General features: G+C 36.5%; 3 protein-coding genes across 3 annotated transcripts; all 3 read left to right on the forward strand.

Moving 5' to 3' along the window:
• Window positions 1-7,224: 7,224 nt before the first annotated feature.
• Window positions 7,225-10,342, forward strand: LOC137709833 (uncharacterized). Its single transcript, XM_068448819.1, has 6 exons — window positions 7,225-7,548; window positions 7,665-7,832; window positions 8,551-8,797; window positions 8,919-9,134; window positions 9,553-9,824; window positions 9,907-10,342. The coding sequence occupies exons 1-6, from the start codon at window positions 7,288-7,290 to the stop codon at window positions 10,069-10,071; spliced, it is 1,329 nt and encodes a 442-aa protein (XP_068304920.1). The 5' UTR covers window positions 7,225-7,287; the 3' UTR covers window positions 10,072-10,342.
• Window positions 10,343-11,545: 1,203 nt separating this feature from the next.
• On the forward strand, window positions 11,546-13,518 carry LOC137709044 (protein PGR). The gene is made up of 4 exons (XM_068448189.1): window positions 11,546-11,816; window positions 11,886-12,222; window positions 12,879-13,127; window positions 13,225-13,518. The coding sequence occupies exons 1-4, from the start codon at window positions 11,671-11,673 to the stop codon at window positions 13,354-13,356; spliced, it is 864 nt and encodes a 287-aa protein (XP_068304290.1). The 5' UTR covers window positions 11,546-11,670; the 3' UTR covers window positions 13,357-13,518.
• Window positions 13,519-15,525: 2,007 nt separating this feature from the next.
• On the forward strand, window positions 15,526-16,466 carry LOC137744691 (uncharacterized). The gene is made up of 3 exons (XM_068484502.1): window positions 15,526-16,007; window positions 16,104-16,179; window positions 16,287-16,466. Exons 1-3 carry the CDS (start codon window positions 15,526-15,528, stop codon window positions 16,464-16,466), a joined length of 738 nt encoding a protein of 245 aa, XP_068340603.1.
• Window positions 16,467-18,715: the final 2,249 nt, after the last annotated feature.

Consider the following 18,715-nt stretch of genomic DNA (forward strand, 5'->3'; position numbering starts at 1 on the left):
GGGGTTTCTGGGTTTGCGGATTAGAGAGAGGGAGTGTGAATTAGGGGTGGGCTCGAGTGGGGAGAAGGGGCTGGGGAAGACGATCTGGTTTTGGGTTTTTTTTCATTTTTTATTATTTATTTTCTTTAATTAAATATTTTAATATTTTATTAAGTGTTTAGCCACATGGCACAAATGTGGCAGCCACGTCAGAACAAATGAGGACCTCTTATTCGCCACGTCATCACTTAACAGATTTTTTAACGAATGTATGAAATTGAAATAAAATGATAAGTAAATGTATGAAATTGAAATGTTTTAAAGATGTTGTAAAGAATTGAAATCGATCACAAACCTGAGGGGATAAAATGTAATTTACCCTAAAAAGATTGATGCCCTTCTTCTCTTTTTTAATTATGAAAGGAACTATGGACTTGTTTGGAAGTGTCTTTAAAATGACTGAAATCGTTTTTTGAGAAATTGATTTTGGATTTTAAAAGTACTCTAAGCGCGTTTAGAACATGCACCATAGAAGCACTTAAAATGTTTTTTAGGATTCACTTGAATTTTTACTAAGTATTAGTTTAAAAAATATTTTCACCGAAAGCACTTTGAATCATTTTAAAAACACTTCTAAACGAGTCCTAACTCTTTGTTTTTGGTTTTGGTTCCTTTGCTTGAGGCTCTTCAAGAACAATTCGAGCTCATTTCAACATCTTTTAAATAAATATAACATTTGAGACAAGAGAGATGATTCGACAAACACCTAAGATAAACAGGTGGAAATTTGAATCCAATTCCGATAAGGCCGATTAAATCTTTTTACATACAAAAATAGAAAAATATATGAATAAAAACAAAAATCCTTTTGGCCCTTTGAAAAAACAGGAAGAAGATTTTCTACCCTCCTATTTTCATCCCCTTCCATTCCCTCCTCTCACATATTGTTTTTTGTCTTATTATCTTTATAAAAAAATCAATATAAGATATTGACGTGGCTTAACCGTAATTGTTCAAATAGAAGGGCATGAAATAGTAGAAAGATTAGGAGAGTAGAGAATTCTCCTCTGAAAAAACATGTTTTCAACATTCCCATAGTGAGAGAAGAACCATTGGTGGATCATACGTATGGCGCGTGTGTAGTTGGGTTGGCGCCGATGCGTGTGTGGGGTTTTTTGGTGGGAATTTGAATGAAACGGCTGGGAATGTGGGATTTACTGTTTTACTACTCTGTTGGAGAATTTTAGTGTATCAATAACACATGTACACTTACGTGTAATAGTACAATGAATTGAAAATTAAAAAAAAAGTGAATATATCAAATTATAATCACTGCGTATTACGGTTTGGTGATATTCTTCTTCACTTAGAAGTAATAAATCTTAGGTTCCAATTTCGTGGATGACGAATATAATTCCAAATTAGGCTGCCAATTATGTGCTTTAGCTGAACTCTCCCTCCTTTTATTGTAAAAATATCAACATATTCAAAACATATATATATATACACACACACACCGAATCATATTTCAACCATGTTGAAAAAGTTCTCCAAAATCAAATTAAGCTGCCAATTATGTGTTTTAGCCGAACTCTCATTCCTCTTAGTGTAAAAATATCAATATATTCAAAACATATATATATATATATATATATATATATATAAACACCGAATCATATTTCTACCATTTTGAAAAAGTTCTCCATGTTGTTGACGGGGGGTAATTTGGAGTTGAAAAAAGGCGGGTAGAGGGGAGTTGGTACTGTGACCATTTTCGGGGAAAGGTTTACTAGGCAAAACATATGACGTTTCATCTCGTCGAAAAGGTGAGGCATTGTCTATTTTGTGGAAGCTTTTCCATTGCCATTGCTCACGATACTCGTGTTTTGCGAGAAATGTTACGCTGACTCGTTTGCAATTTTTAATTTGCAATACATTGTAAGTGAGAGTTGTTATATTCAGTAATTCATAATTGTTAATTTATAGTCCCGACTAATTCATTTAGTTGTGTATGATTTCTAATTGTTGATACATGCTAGGTCACAACTGATTCGGTCAATCACCTACTTTGAAATGCATAACATGTCAAGGTTGATTCAGTTGGTTATCAATAGTTTTTAATCGTCGATGTCCAAAATTCCTAATAGTTACTGTATTGTAGGTCATGAATGTTCCTAGTAGGCCCATAATTCCAAACCATTAGTCCATTTTAGGTAGGAGAAGTTTCTATCGATCGCCAACAATTCTTACCTATTAACACACTGTGAGTCAGGAACGCTTCCAGCTATCCCCTGCAACTCCTCACGGTTGATGCATTGTGTAAACTTACAATGGCACACACGTGAATGACGGATCATAGAACATTTTGTGTTTCAGTCCATAATTATTTATAGAATAATGCTATTCATACCATATTTTTGTACCACATTTTCATACTATCTTAGGTAACATTTGGTGTGGATAGCCACATCATTTGAATTAATCAGATTTTTAAATTTAGTTCATTATTTAATAAACTAATAATTAAGAAAAACTAGTTAATTAAATGATGATTGTGGTATACGATGAGTTTTTCTCCTTCATTTCCTTGGGTTTTGCAAATTTTTCAAATGATATGGTTGTCCACATCAGATGCTACCTAAAATGGTATAGAAATGTGATATAAAAACATAGTATGAATAACATTACTCTTATCTATATATGATCGTATTGCTAATTAGATATGTGGAGGGTAAATGCAATATCTTAATTTCATCAAATGGCATGGGAGTTGCTGAGCCTATTGAAAGTGACATTTTCATCGTAATAGCGTATTGCATGTACCAAAATCTTGCAATTTCGACGAACAATATTTGACCTACTCAAACCAGAATCTAGGAAAATTAATTTATTACGCTCAACTAATATTTGTGACGTTTAATATAATGCCTTCTAAGATAAGAAATGAATTAATTAAGAAACTGGTAGATAATTAAGCTGGATTAGTTCTAACTCCTAACCATAAATATTTTGTTAATTGTATCCTATGGTAACAAGATTGCAGTACATAAATACGTGTGTTGGATGCAACATAATTGAGGGAGTGAGGTGAAGCTGCCTAAAATCTTGTTCTGTCGATTTAAAACTGTTCCTAATTAGTTGAGTTTAGCTACTGGCCTTAACCTAACCGATTGAGACGTATAAAGCAAAATGCACTTCAATAATTTGATTTTGTTAACTAATGCTTGATGAGTAATTTAAGTTATACTAACTTACATTGGCAATGGCATATTTTTCACCCCAAGTCCAGGGTGGGTGCACCGTAAGTAGGTAACTTATAACCAATTGTGTAAAGTTAAACATGGAAGTCAAATCAATATAAGATGTGTGGACCATTAATTTTTCAGGACCAGAGTAAGGCAGATCGGAATACAAGCATTTTTTAAGTCTAGACCAACAATGCCACCACACTCAGTTGGGCTCCGAAAACGGTAGGCAAAGTCCGCAGGTCTTGTCAAGAACGACCATGCTTGATTTGCAAGACACGGGATACGGTCTAATGACCTAGCTTCCTATGGTCTTGGAGATTCATACAATGTAAAGATTGGCTTAAACCTCAAGTAATCACAGTCCTACAAGGAAAGAATATCTATTGCAATATATCATTTAGAATTCTTCCAATTTTATGAGAATTCGCCAAATTAGTTTCAACAAGATGCAAACCTAGTCAAGTTGATTAAAATAGTGCATAATATAAACGCAAGTTATAACCCTCATTCATGTAATTTAGATTAATTTATAATGTCGCTTGAATATATGAATACTCAATTGTGGAAGTAAATGAATGGTCAACGAGTGTCAAAAATGCTATCCTATAGAATATTTCCATTGAGTGTCACTTTTACGATTGAGCTAGAAGAAGTCTCTTTTTTCTTATACATTGAATTGATCAATGATTTTACCCTTCTCTTTTAGTCTTCTATGTCTTTAACGTGAATATAAACACAAATTGTGATGCTCTCAATTTTGATGTACATGAATAGTTAGCAATGTCAAAAAATGCTTTTGAGCGTGAATTTCACATCATAGAAAGGAAGATCTTATATGTATTTATAAGTAAGTTCGATTACTCTTTATATTACCAATTAGTTTTATAGCAGAACCTCAAATTTCTTCAAACACCATCTTTTAGACTTTCTCATTGACTGAGGTTAACCTAGCAGAGAAAAAGTGGTAGCTTTTACCATCGAGCTAGGAAATCATCCCCTACACTACACATATATGATAAATGTACAAGAATGAAAGCTAGGGTTACGGTTAGGTGATTGAAAAGCCAAAAAGATAGCTAGGATTTAAATTCTGCCTCCGTTATGGACGAGAATTTTATTTATATGGAAAAAAGAACAAGTGACAAGTCAAAAAAATTATTCAGACAAAAATCAAACAAATAAAAAACTTAAAATAGCATGCATACGTATGCATATGGAAAATGAAAGGATCCAAAATGGAAAACTTTTCCCTGCCAACTGCATATTAATTATTATTCCTTTGCCTTTAGTTGGCAATGACGTTGGGATATTAATGGGAAAACTTAATGCCCAAGGCCCAACATTGGAAATTTTTCTTAGTGAATAAGACCCGATACACTACAAGTAGTTAATTTTTTTTTTTTTTTTTTAAGTATTCAAAAACTTGTATTGTGACATTTGATGTATCAGAATCAAACCGTGTTTCTAGTATATTGAAAAATCTCATAGCATTGAAATATGTAACAACACCACTGCTGGTTCATATACAGTTGCAAAAATCCAATAATTCCTCTTAATCTACCAAATAAGTGGTGGTGCTACATAGATATTTACATAAGAATGGTGCTATCAACACATCAATTTTTGCTTCACACACACCCTTTTTACTTTCTGGCCATTGAATTAAATAAATTGAAAAAGATCGATATACAAAAAATAACAAAAGTGTATGAAAACTAAAAAAAGGTATGTGAATGGCACTACCCTTTACATATATAATTGAACATGTTTTTAAAACAATGTGATATTGTACGTAGAAATCATATACCTGGAGTTTAAAAATGCTAACCAGAATTGTACGTGAAGAATACCTTAAAAATGTAAAAAATGGCGAGGCATGCATGGTTGAGATTATGGCACATGCATGTTTTTGACTCAAATCGACGTGACTTGTAAGTAGTTTAATTACTCCATCCAGAAAACCTAACTTGATTTTCTTCATCTCCTCCTAACGGACTGGAGGACTTCCTTGTCTCGTTGTGTACTGGTTGGTGAGAGTTGCTCACAATATTGGTGAGCGACTGATGACCCATAATAATTAAAAAACCATAAGCATGTTTATATACATAATCAGCTATATATATATATATATATATATCGATGGTAATCTACAGGTTAGCTTCTTTTTGGTAATGCTTAAAATATGGGTTATCAATGATTTACCTACGGCCAACAAATGTCAACATTATATGCGGTTTATATTTGAACCGGAACTTTATGACACGATTGCACACATATTGGCTATATTTGACAAAAGAACAAAAGCGGTTCTTGTACTCTCTTACCATCCACGTGCACTCCTCAATTTTGTTATATTCTTTCTATTGAACACAAAAGAGGAGAACTAATAGATGTAAGCAATATGCGGAGTGTGAAAATCATTACCATAATCCAATTACTTTTTTAGCCTATGAGAATTAATATGTCAATTACCAATTAGGTATCAATAGCAATTGATGTAACAATTGGACTTCATCAATAGAGATAAGTGCGGTTTAGTTTGATTCGGTTCAAGTCTTAATACATCAATTAAATGTGATAACACAATTCAAATTAGTTTTGATATTACTTATTAGCAGTGTTCTAAAAAGCGACCTAGGCGGCCGCCTAGACTCTGGGCTTCCGAGATGATTTAGAGCGAAACGTTAGAGAAAATCGGTGATGGCTTAGGTGGGCGCTAGGCAGTCTAGGTGGTTGCCATACCTTCGCCGGCCTTGATGGTCCCGAAGAGGAAGGCGATCCACCTCCTTTCTTTGAGCCCTAAACAAAAATTTAAGACAAAACCCTAACTTTACTAAAATAATTAAACAATCAACGAAGAAGGTAGTGGAATTTGGAACTAACCTCGGCCCTTCTTTTGGCTTTCTTTGGGTTCTTGATGCATCTGACCATTTATGGTTCTGTCGGTTTTGCATAAGTGGCGACTGACGAAGGAAAGAGGAGAAATGGAGAATGCAAAATAACATAAGGTTTTGGTGGGGCTGGGGAGCATATTGGGCTCCAGCCTTTTATGATCATAATATGCAATTTTTTTTGGGCCCAAAATAATATATGATTATAGTTAATGTGTTTTTAAATTGTAAATTTGTTAGATATTTGTAATTTATGTATTCTAATATTTGTATTCTTCTACTTTTATTTTGTAATTTACTATTATTTTGTTCTCAATACAAGTGTGTGTGTGTATATATATATATTTTGAAGTGCAAATAGACATTTATTTACAAGATATACAATAAATTAACTTAAATCCGCCTAGACCTTAGCCCGCTGCCCGACTAGCGCCTAGCGTTTTTTAGAACCTTGCTTATTAGCAGTTTCTAAATAGGCCAAACCGAACCAAACAAAACTAAATTTAATTTGATTCAATTTAATATAAAGTTGCACCTTTTAATTATAAATGTCAAACCAAATCGTTTAGATTGGTTTATTTATTTATTTTTATTTTAATGTTTTACTTCAAACAAATAATATTATCTACACAAATGGAGATGGGGTGGGTTTACCCTCACAATGAGCTAGCAATAGTATAGTTCAAAATCGCCTTTGGCAAAAATTGAACCTAAGATTTCTCAGTTACAAGTGAAGAGGAATACTACTAAACTGTAGTACTAAGTGATGTTTGAATTGGTTTTTTATACAATGTATATTTACACAAAGAGATGAAATGAATAAATTAATATCAAACTCGCCATTTACGAAATTCGGACTTAAACCTTCTCATTTGTAAGTGAATACTTGCCGCATAAATGATGTGTCATGGAGGATTGGATCATCCTATAGCCATTTGGCCGTAATGGGCCAATTCATGCATTCGGCCCACCCAACCTGCCGTTGTCCGTTACTTTGTAGCCCTTAATCTTGGGCCATTGGCCCTCATTCTCACAAAAGAGGAACCAATATCTTCTACGACGCCGTTTCATGATCCATTGGGGACTGTACCGTACATTTGCCGTTTTTTGTTGCAAAGTTCAGGAAAAGGCCCCAAATATCAAACGCCGCGGCAAACAGTCGCTGAAAAATGGATGGGGGGAGTTCCGGCGCCGCTTCCGACGCTGCAATCGAAACCCTAAGAACCAGAGGATGGTGCTTCGGCGACCTCGAACAAGTGAAGGCGATGATCCTGATCCACTCCGCCTTGTCTGACGACACGCGGACGGTGGTGGATTCGGTGGAATCGGAGCTCACCAACGTGGACCTCAAATCCATCTCATCCAGGTCCTTGCCCGACCCGCATACACTCCGAAAGTCCTCTCACCTGCTCGGCCCCAAAGTCCTCCAGGTATTGACTCCTCTCCGTAATTTCTCTCGTGAATTTTCTGGGTTCTGTTTGGTTTCTGAGAAAATAGATAAAAAAGTAAAATGTGAGCTTTCGTTTATTTGTTTGTTTATTATCAGATAGCTTGGGTGAGAGACGTTACCAGAAGTGGTGTGGAGGATTTTGCAAGGAATTCTAATAGTCGGCGTCTTTTGAAACTTGGGCTCACAGACGGCTACAGTGAGGTAGCAGCCGTGGAGTACTCTCATATCCCGGCAATCCCCGACGACGTCGTTCCGGGTACTAAGGTACTCTTTCTTGCTTCGTGCTTGCTCAATTTTCAGCTTGCGTTTTTTATATTATATAAAACTTGGAGGTGCAATTTTTGTTTTTGAACATTGTTTGGATTTTGTATTCAGATTAGTATTAAAACCCATACCAAATTGAGCTACATAATGAAAACCAAACCCATACCGAATTGAGCTACATAATGAAAACCAAGGGGAATATGTTACAGAACTAACACTTATTCAGAAATTAGTGACTAACACTTTCTGCCTCATGGATTCGATAGTGAATTCCATTGGAAAACTAATGATTCGCCTATCTTCGGCTTTTTTTATATTTTTTTGTGGGTATTTTAAATTCTAGGAAAAAAAGGCTTAAATTATTGCTCTTGAGCTCATAAATTACCTCTCCCATATGTTAAGTGCTCAACACTGCAATGGAAGACCCTAGGAACAGTTCGTAAATTTACAACTAATTTGTAGGATACCATTGTGGCAGAACATAAGTACTTTTTCATGAGATGTGTGGTGCTCGTTTGAAGAAACTGTCATACTATTGGGAGTTCCCCGTTTGCTACTGCCTATTGTATGTTATGAACCCCGATATAAATTTCACTACAAGTTTTTGGTGTTTCTCTAACCCACTTTCTTAAGTGATTCTTGAAAACTGGTGCATAGATAAGGTTGCATCATGAGTTAACTGAACGTCTTTTGTTTTGTCCTGCTTTATAATTGGCAGGTCCGTTTGGAAGGTAAAGCTACTATCCGTAGTGGAATAGTATGTTTGAATCCTAAAGTTGTGACTGTGTTAGGAGGTGTTGTTCAATCACTTTACGAAGAATGGCAGATGAATAAAAAATATTCTGGGTTCTCACGTTCATCTTTAAGGGTTTCACAGGAAAGTGATGGTAAAGGCCCCCCTCCATTTGAGAAATTGCAAATTGGGGCAGCTAAAAGTCGGTTTCCTCAGCAGGACAAGTCTTCACGTCAGTATTCTTGAGCTATTGATTTCCTAATATTTTATTAGTATGTCTTTTACCATAATGTTCAACCAGTCATTATTTCTATTGCATGTGTAATTCATGAGAAAAATGCAATCATTGGCAGATTTCTTGGATGTTAGCTCCAAGATTAGTGGGCCTATTGCCAGAAATACTGTGGTTAGACCAGTTGGAAGGCAGCAGAACCTTCAATTGAAAGCAAATGACGAGGATAAATCTTATAAAAAAAGTGAGATAGATAACACTTGTAAGGCAGATTTCCTTGAAGAAAGAACTCAAGACAAACCTAGTAGCTCTGCAACGACAACGAGGCCAAAAGAAGGTGGATTTTCATTTATGTACAGCATTCAACTTTTTATTAAATTTTACTTATTATCTTATGCTGCACCTGGGTTTTGTGTAATATTAAGTTTGATTTTATGCCACTTAGTTGTGGGGAAGAGGTTGAGAGGAGACCGATGTTTTGACACTTGGATTTGTTCACTGATTATTTCTTGTGGTGCATATATAGTTGTAGATAGGACAGGTGTAAGGTGGCAGAGTAAAACTTGAATCATTCGAATGGAGGGAAAACCAAACCAAATTTCTGCTAAATTTTGTCGGTATCAACGATCATGTAAATTAAATAACCTTATACTTGAATCACACAAGAAACACATTTAGTTAACTTATTTATTTATTGTAAATGTGCAACAATTTTTATTTGTAATTTCATATTGATATGTTCATGGCTTCCACAGCAATTGAAGCTGTCCCTGTTCAAAACCAAGCAGCTGCACAAAAACTCCTTCAAACAATGAGTCATCAAAACCGGGATGACAGGCATTCAAGAGGTAGACAGTTTAGGGGAAAGGGGAGGCAAGAAGAAGAACCCGTGGTGTTCACTTTGGATGAATGGGAAAAGAGAAAAGCTGGGGCAAAGCCTTCAATAGGAGGTGCCTTTTCAAGTAGCAGTCGTGACGAGGAACTTGCACGGCAGCTCCAAACTCAATTTGATTTGGAAGATTATCATGTCAGTATCTCTGCCTCTTCTAAGCATTCTTATTGTTATTGTTGTGTTCCAATTCTTTGATGTTAACATGCTGCAACTCCAGGTACAAAAGGGTCCTCCTGACATGGATGCAGAGAATATTAAAATGAGCATGTTCAGCTACCAAAAAGACGATGACAGGGATTATGAAGGGAGAGGAAGAGGAGGGAGGGGACGAGGAAGGGGACGGGGGAGGAGTAGGGGGAGAGGAAGAGGAGGATTTCGTTGACTTTGTCGTGTCTTTTATTCTCGTCACGCTTTGACTGTGTCAGGTAAAAATTGTTCTTGATATGTATATGGTGATGGGGAAACCGTATCTTCCAATCTTAGAATTTTGGTGCTTTAGCTGCATTTTGCATTGATTGCCGAACACGAGTGTTGTTGTGTTGTAATAGATACTCCTTTTGTGAGTCCGATAGAGTTTGTTACCTAGGATCATGCTGCACTTGGTTTTAGTCGTATTTGATGGAATACAGGTTCTAAATTATGGAATACAGGGTCGTATTAACTTTATAGTTCGGATTATTGAAGAAAAATTGATTATGTCTAGCTGCAATGCCGGAAATTGAAGCGTAAAGTTTTGGGGAAAATAAGATGATTGGTAGCAAAAATATTATTCTCAAAACATAACTGGACAAGGTTGGGTGGGATTCGCATGGCTGTTAAAATCAACTTTCTACCCACTCAGCAACACTTGGCGTGCGCCGCCCTTAAACCATTTTTAAGTGAGTGTCGTATATAATCTGATGGTATATCTCCATTAAAAAAAAATTAATGTTTGAGAAATCAAAATTTTAAATTAAATTTGCAAATAATGTTGATCTAATAAAAAATAAATATGTTAATCAACATTTAAATAATAATTCAATTATTAACATTCACATTATTTGGTTTATAAGATTTGATTTAGTTTACAAATTTAATCTTCTTAACATTATCTTTAAAGAAATAAATGGACTTATTTCGGAAATGAAAGAAACCAATGGAATGAATGACGTGGAGAGGGGTGCATGGCAAAAAGCCTCTTTTTTGAACTTAAAGCCACCTCTTTTTAGGTGAGGAACCTACTTACTCCCGGACGCAAATATGGTGGCTTTTTCAATCGATAAAGCGTTACTTTGTATTTAACTTTTGTTTATTAGAGCCACTTAGTAGTACAGTTAATAGTATTTATATTTACTTATAAGTAAGAGGTCATAGATCTAATTGCTTTGTATTTAACTTTTGTTTATTGGAGCGACTTAGTACTACAATCTAGTAATATTTTTGTTTACTTATAAATAAGTGATCTTAGGTTCAATTCTTGTAAAACATGAATTAGAAACAAATTATTGCTCGCTCATTATGAGGCTTAGTCCACTTCTTCACTTATTTATTGTAAGTAATATCGTTTTTAGAATAAATATAAAAAAAAAAAAAAATCTTCATTGGAGTACACTTCCTTTTTAGGAAAAGGAAATAAAATGTTTACTTACATATGAAGTCGTGATTGATAATGATACCTAATTGTTCCGGTATAAGATAACACAAAATATGTTAAGAATAAGAATTATGAAAAATATTCATACCTTGCATAAACAATCCCAGTTAGTCTCCTTCCCCCTATTATGACATTGCATTTATGATAATGTGTGAATTAATCTTAAAATACCGTCACATCGATGTATGATTATAATAAATTTATCCACACATGTAAAGTCTAGGCCACCGAAAAATAGAAGAGATGCCACAAATTATCAGGCGCAGTGCACAGTGAACACACATTCTTCCCATTACCTTCCTTCCCACCGTAATCCCGAAAATTAATCCAAAGTTTAGAGCGACAAGCATGGATAAACTCTTAATCCAACCGCTAATCGCGGTCTTAATCTCGTCGTTGATCGCCGCCAGATCCTACCGAAGAAATTCACTCAACCTCTCAGGGACAGTCGCGGGTTTTGCCGTCATGACCATCCACATTGCAGTCGGGTACAGGTGAATTTTCTTTCCACTTTCTTTCATTTTCTCGGCATCCAACAGGCTCACAAACTTTGCTCATCGAAGGTACGGAGCTTTGCTGCTGATGTTCTTCTTCACATCGTCGAAGCTGACCAAGGTCGGGGAAGACAAGAAGCGGCGCGTCGACGCCGATTTCAAAGAGGGTGGCCAGAGAAATTGGGTGCAGGTGTTATCCAACAGTGGGATCGCGTCGATCTTGGTTCTGATTCTGTGGGCAAAATCGGGATTGCAGGAGAAGTGCTTGGACTCGAACGACTCAGTTCTCGTTACGGCGCTCGTTGGTGGGGTTATTGGTCACTATGCTTGCAGCAATGGCGACACCTGGTCTTCTGAGCTCGGAGTTCTCAGTGATGCTCAGCCTCGGTTGATCACGACTCTTAAGGTTCGTATGACCAGCTCGATTTAGTATTTTCTCACTTGGGTTAAGCTTAGATTTTGCCAAAGTTTCAATTTTTCGCATCTTGTTCTTGCTGGAAAATTGCAAATGCGTGCACTTCTGTATGTATCTTGAGCTGGAGAAAGAACTTCCTTACAAAGGGATGCCATTGTGGTGGTATCCCAATCTAATGACGCATTGCCATGTGGGGAAGTTAAAATGCATTTCGATGCGTGACTAAGTTGGGTTACCTGGCATCCCGGTGTAGGTAAATTTCTTATTCGTGCCTAATGATCAAAGTTTGGTCTATAATCTGTGTCCTTAAGTTCGATAACTAGTTCAATTGTCATATGAACACACATAAAAGTATGTATCATTACATTTTTGCAGTTCCGCGTCGTCTCCCATCTTTCTTGTAAAAGCCTAGTTACGTTCATGCTGTTGCTTATGAGTGTTATTTGTGCATCTTTTCATTCTTTGAACTGTTCTAAAGAATTACCGATCGCCTTATAGACTAAGGATATAAAGTATTTTTTCTGTCATGATTAGCATTTATGGTGTTATGGGGAATGTATTTGTCTAGCTAGAAGAAATCGAAATTATCTGGCTGCTTGAATATGTAGATACGGATATTAATTTGGGTCTCTACATTGTGTTGGCAGCCTGTTCGGAAGGGTACCAATGGCGGAGTTACAATAGCAGGACTACTGGCAGCTGCAGCTGCAGGCTCTGTTATCGGACTGACATTTGTGGTTATTGGATTTCTCACTACAAAATGCGCATATGATGTAGCACTGAAGCAGCTGTTGGTGATACCTATTTCTACTCTTGCCGGACTAGGTGGTAGTGCCATTGATTCTCTTTTGGGAGCAACGCTGCAATTCAGTGGATTCTGCACTGTTCATAACAAGGTGCGTTAAAGGCATATGCAAATCTGATGTTATCATCTTTAAGGTAACAATTGAATCTGCTTAACTAATTTCATTCCAACTTCTTTTGTTTCTCCAGGTTGTTGGAAAGCCGGGGCCAAAAGTTAAGCAAATTTCAGGTCTTAACTTTCTTGACAACAATGCTGTGAATGTTGTTTCGATACTGCTGACAACAATTCTCACTTCCATTGCCTGCGTTTACATTTTTTGAGATCGACCTGCTCAACGGAATGATCTTTCCATTATCATCTAAGATGGCGACGTCGTGTAGATGCAATTGAAACTGTTTCATGTATGCTAGCGCGATAACGGTAGTCTGTATCATTGTAAACTATGATTTGGATAAAGAGTTTAGTAAATGTTAACCTTCTAATAAGTGTGATTTGAGGAAATTATACTTGTAGATGGCTAGCTGAGTAGTGGTTTGAGGAACTGATACTTCTAGATGGCTAGCGAGTAGCGTTGTAAAATTTTCAGCTGCAAAACAGGTAGCAGGAAAATCAATTCACTTTACGCACGGCTTGAGGAGCTCACCCCAGTGGCTCCGCCTTTAGATGCAATGTGTTAGAGCCGGTATTGAGATTTTTGAGGCACTGGACGACGTTAACAAAGATGCTCTATTATTAATGTCACATAAGTATTTTTGTACTAAACTTATGGTTGTAGGGTGTTTTTTATTTTCCTTCTAATTTACTAACCTTTTACCAATTGGAAATATCGATCCTATTTAGAAAAATGTTTTGAGTTTCTTTTTTGTTTTTGTATATAAACAATATATGAATACCAAATTACAGTAATAATTTTTAAGGTTCTTAATATCCTTTATCCAAAAAAAAAAAAAACATATATATATTGCTATAAGACTATGAAATTGTGAAAATTAGTACACAGAAAACTACTATTTTTTTCTTCGATACAACATATTTAATCTTAATTTGTTGCTGGGGAGATTTGAACCTGCGTGGTATTTAAATGAAATGAATATGTGTGCAATTACACTATAACCAATGCCTACATATGAAACTCAAGTTTTTTTTGTTAAGTATTAAAACCATTGGTGAAATGAACAAAGCAACGAAAACCAACATTACACTGCTGCTTGTATTATTTTGCTAATTTATTTGAGTTTGAATTATTTTTAACATTACAAAAAATCCACAGACCAACAAAATGATTTTGGTGCCCTCGGGTCCTTGGGGCCCGTGCGGTCGCTCGGCTAGCCCAGCTCGCCCTATGCCAGGATTGCCTCTGCTATGCGTATCTTTTTTTTTTATTACGTGTCTTATCAAGTAAGAAAAATGATAAATACAATAAGATATGCAGCTGGTTGCACTAAGGATTTTGCCAGCTTACATAAGAGTAGGGATATCATCGTCTAGAATACAAAAAGATTACAGTGGAAGTTGATATATAAAATAAACTATGATTTTTACTAGATATCAATCATCTTCGATATACAAAATAAACTAATTGATGTATGATTTTTACTAGATAACGATGACCTTCGATATCCAAAATGAACTTGTGAGATTCCTTTTAATGATCATAAATGGTAGTTCCGCATGGGTGGATGCATGCGCGCATACATATATACATATATACATATATAGATTACATACATCCAAGGCCTACAGTACAAACAAACAATACCAAAGGCAAATATTTCACGAGATCATGACGAAATCTCGGTCTGATCTAATAAACAAACAAGGAGTTACATATATTTCACTAGATCATAAGCATTTGCAGCTATTTAGTAAGAATCGAGATCGAAAATTAAATCATTATGATACTTATCAAGATAATCATTCGGTTGGGAGGATACTAGGTTAACCCAAACACAGATTCTCCTAAGAAGATCATGACTTTGGGTTTGCTTGACAACCAAGTAAGAACGATCAGCATAAATAGAGTGAGATAGATGCATTTCTTCTGAGTTCATCATACAAAACCCAATCTTGTTTTAAGCACCAAGCCTGCATTTCGAAGCACCTACGCTACTTCAAAGTTAGTTTTGTTTTTAAACGCTTAGCCTGCCGATCTTCTTAGTTCATAACATTTGGTAAACTTTTTGTTTCTTGTTGTTGTGTAGTGTAACTTAATTTCTAGTTATAATTATTGTTTTTTCGACCAAAAAAAGTTACATTTGGTCGGGGAACGTAAACCTCTTGCTTTTATCTTTCAATTCTACGGCTGCTGAGTTAATTAATGTGTTCTGCATTTGACTGCAGAGTGGCATTCAAGTTATCAATTGAAGATGTTGGAACAATTGTTCATATTTACCAGGGGAGGACTAATCCTGTGGACATATAAAGAGCTTCAAAGTGCTCTTAACGGCCATGGATCCTAAGTACTTGGAAACTTCATCGAATCCTGTCTTATGGAGGAACTGTCTGGCGCAGCAGCAGCGACGTCATCTTTGGATTATAATCGCCCGGGAGCTGCTTACACACTCAAATGGACCTTCCATGATGAGCTTCGCCTCGTGTTTCTCTCTGTTTATGATCAGAAAACCTTCCATGACGTCTGGTATGTGGATGAACTGCTTTCGATGGCAAAGCATAAGTTCTTGGAGATTTATGATCCGACGAGGAGGGACGTCTACATTGATTTTGATGAACCTTTTAAACAACTTATTAACTACGTTAAAATACCAGTTCAGTACCCTTCCCTCAACGAGGAGTTTGAGTCCGTCAAATATCCTATTGAATACCCTCGCCTTAATAAGGAGTTTGATCAGTCCTTTAAAATTCCAATCGAATACACGTCCCCTAAAGAGGACTACTTTGAGTCAAAACCCGTGCAAAAGGCTGGACCTGAAGGATACAAAAATAACGGGTGGTTTTCGTGTATGTTCCGGAGGTAAGTCATTCTATGTATCCTGATGCTTTATTTTCTTTATCTGTATTCTTACTCTAAGTTGATTAATTACTAATTATGCTGGTAAATTTCTTAAAGAATGCCATTGGAGAAGTCGGACCTCGAACCAGCTTTGAAAGCTCTCAAAGAGAAGCTGATCATGGCCAAGAATGTGGTATATATTTTGTTTCTTAATTCAATTAATACCTAATCTTATGCTGCCACCTTGATCATCAAGTTTCTTAATTAATTTATTTGTAATCTGTTTGTGCTTTCTCGTAGGCCGAGGCCGTAGCTGAGGAGCTTTGTGAATCAGTGGCTGCTAGTCTTGAGGGTAAAAAGTTGCCGTGGTTCACAACAACATCTTCTTATGTGCAGGCGGCAATGGAAGAAGAACTTGTTCGTATTTTAACTCCTTCCGTGGACTCTTCTCCTATACTGAATCTGCAGAAGAATGTGTAAGCAGTAATATGAACAATCAAATTACAACTGCATGACAAACCAACACGACACTAGGGTTACAATACGCATATCCCGTGCATTACAAGAAATCAACTTACCTAGAGGCATCGCCATTATGAAAGCAACAGATGCGGTCTTCTACTTCCAACACTCGTTAATTCTCCTCTCTAAATGAATAGGGTTTTAGATATTTTAAGGAAACCTTAGTGTGGAAGCAGGGACTTCAACTATTTATACAATCATTCATCGATAGAGATCCACTCGGTCCAGCCTATTAACAGAAGGAGTGTTGATCTCTATCTCAAAGAGTTTTAGTCCCATCATGACTTGATATACTAGTGTATATCAGATAAGGATCAGAATAGGACAGCTGCAATACATAAACTCCATGACTCTTATCGCATTAGGGCTCTCAAACTTCCCGTGTTTCACATAACTAGTACAACCAGTTATGCACCACACAAGCAGTCCAGTTGGGATCTCATTGTCATTCAAACAAGGTTTTACATTCTCCCACTTGAATGTCAATGATATGCCTTAATACAATAAGAATCACGATGATCATTGAGTTCTCAAAAGCTTGCAACTGATCCTACTCAGTGACTTGTCATTTTTAAGAAAAATATAGGACCACAGAAAACAAAACACGCATTGCTTGCACTTTGCACTCTGTGATCACATACATATTTATCATAAAAACACTATGCCACTTTTAAGAGTCATGATGTCGAGAACTGATAATTTATACCATCAGATATCAGTTCCACATAACAAACTGAAATGATTCCAGTACCAAAATCGTTTGTCAAAGCATAATCAGCTATTCAAACAAGTCAATAGTAATTAACAACTGTCAACAATAATAAAGATATCTGCAAGAAAACCTACGTAGTTCATGGAGAGCTTACTCCCACTCATTAACGGAATCAAAGAGTTCTCTCACTCCCATGTTGAAGACATGTTTCTTGAAGACTCCCACTGGTAAGGCCTTTGTCATCGGGTCAGCTACCATTAAGCTCGTGTGAATGTACTCAATTTCGACAGTCTCTTTCTTCACTTCATCTCTCACTTTTAAGTACTTGATATCCATCAATCTACTAGCATATGACCTTTTGTTATTCTTTGAAAAGAAAACTGCAGCTTTGTTGTCACAGTACAACTTGAGGGGCCTGTCAACATTGTCAACGATTTCCAATCCTCTCACCATGTTTTTAAGCCAAATGGCTTGTTGAGTTGCTGCATAGCACCCTATAAACTCAGCTTCCATGGTTGAAGATGCAATACCCTTCTGTTTTGCACTTTTCCATGATACTGCACCATTAGCCAACAGAAAAATGTAACCATTCGTCGATTTTCTGTCGTCCACACATCCTGCCAAGTCTGAATCTGTGAATCCTACCAACTCCAGCTTGTCCACATAACTGTAGGTTAACATGAAATCTCTTGTTCTTTTAAGATACCTTAGTACCTTTTTCGCTGCAACCCAATGTGCTGTACCAGGATTTGATTGAAATCTTCCTAGTACATTTACTGCAAAAGCCAGGTCCGGTCTTGTGCATACCTGGGCATACATAAGACTCCCTACAAGAGATGCATAGGGCTTATCCTTCATTCCCTCATTCTCTAATTCATTTTTGGGACATTGATCACTGCTTAGTTTGTCTCCTTTGCCAATAGGCAATTCTCCATTCGAACACTTGTCCATGTTGAATCTTTTAGTGACTCTGTCGATGTATTGCCTTTGGGAGAGACCAAGGGACTTCTTAGCACGATCTCTTATAATCTCTATTCCCAAAACGAATCGAGCTTCTCCCAAGTCCTTCATGTCAAAGTTTTGAATGAGCATACTCTTAGTTGTCTGAGCTGGCTAACAATATATTGTCCACGTACAATACTAAGAATATAACCTTTGAGCCAAGGACTTTCAGATAAATACACTCGTCCATTTTGTTTTCTTGAGAACCTGAAACTACCATTACCTGATCAAATTTCTTATTCCATTGCCTCGAAGCTTGTTTTAAGCCGTATATGGACTTGTTCAACTTACAAACCATCGTCTCTTTCCCCCTTTCAACAAATCCAGGTGCTTGTTGCATGTAGATATCTTCTTCAAGGTCGCCATTTAGGAATGCCGTCTTGACATCCATTTGATGAAGTTCTAAATCAAAATGTGCCGTGATAGCTAGGATGATTCTCATGGAGTCTTTTGTTGAGACTGGAGAAAACGTCTCATTGTAGTCAATGCCTTC

The sequence above is a fragment of the Pyrus communis genome, chromosome 1, assembly GCF_963583255.1.
Source record: "Pyrus communis chromosome 1, drPyrComm1.1, whole genome shotgun sequence".
Classification (NCBI taxonomy): Eukaryota; Viridiplantae; Streptophyta; class Magnoliopsida; order Rosales; family Rosaceae; genus Pyrus; species Pyrus communis.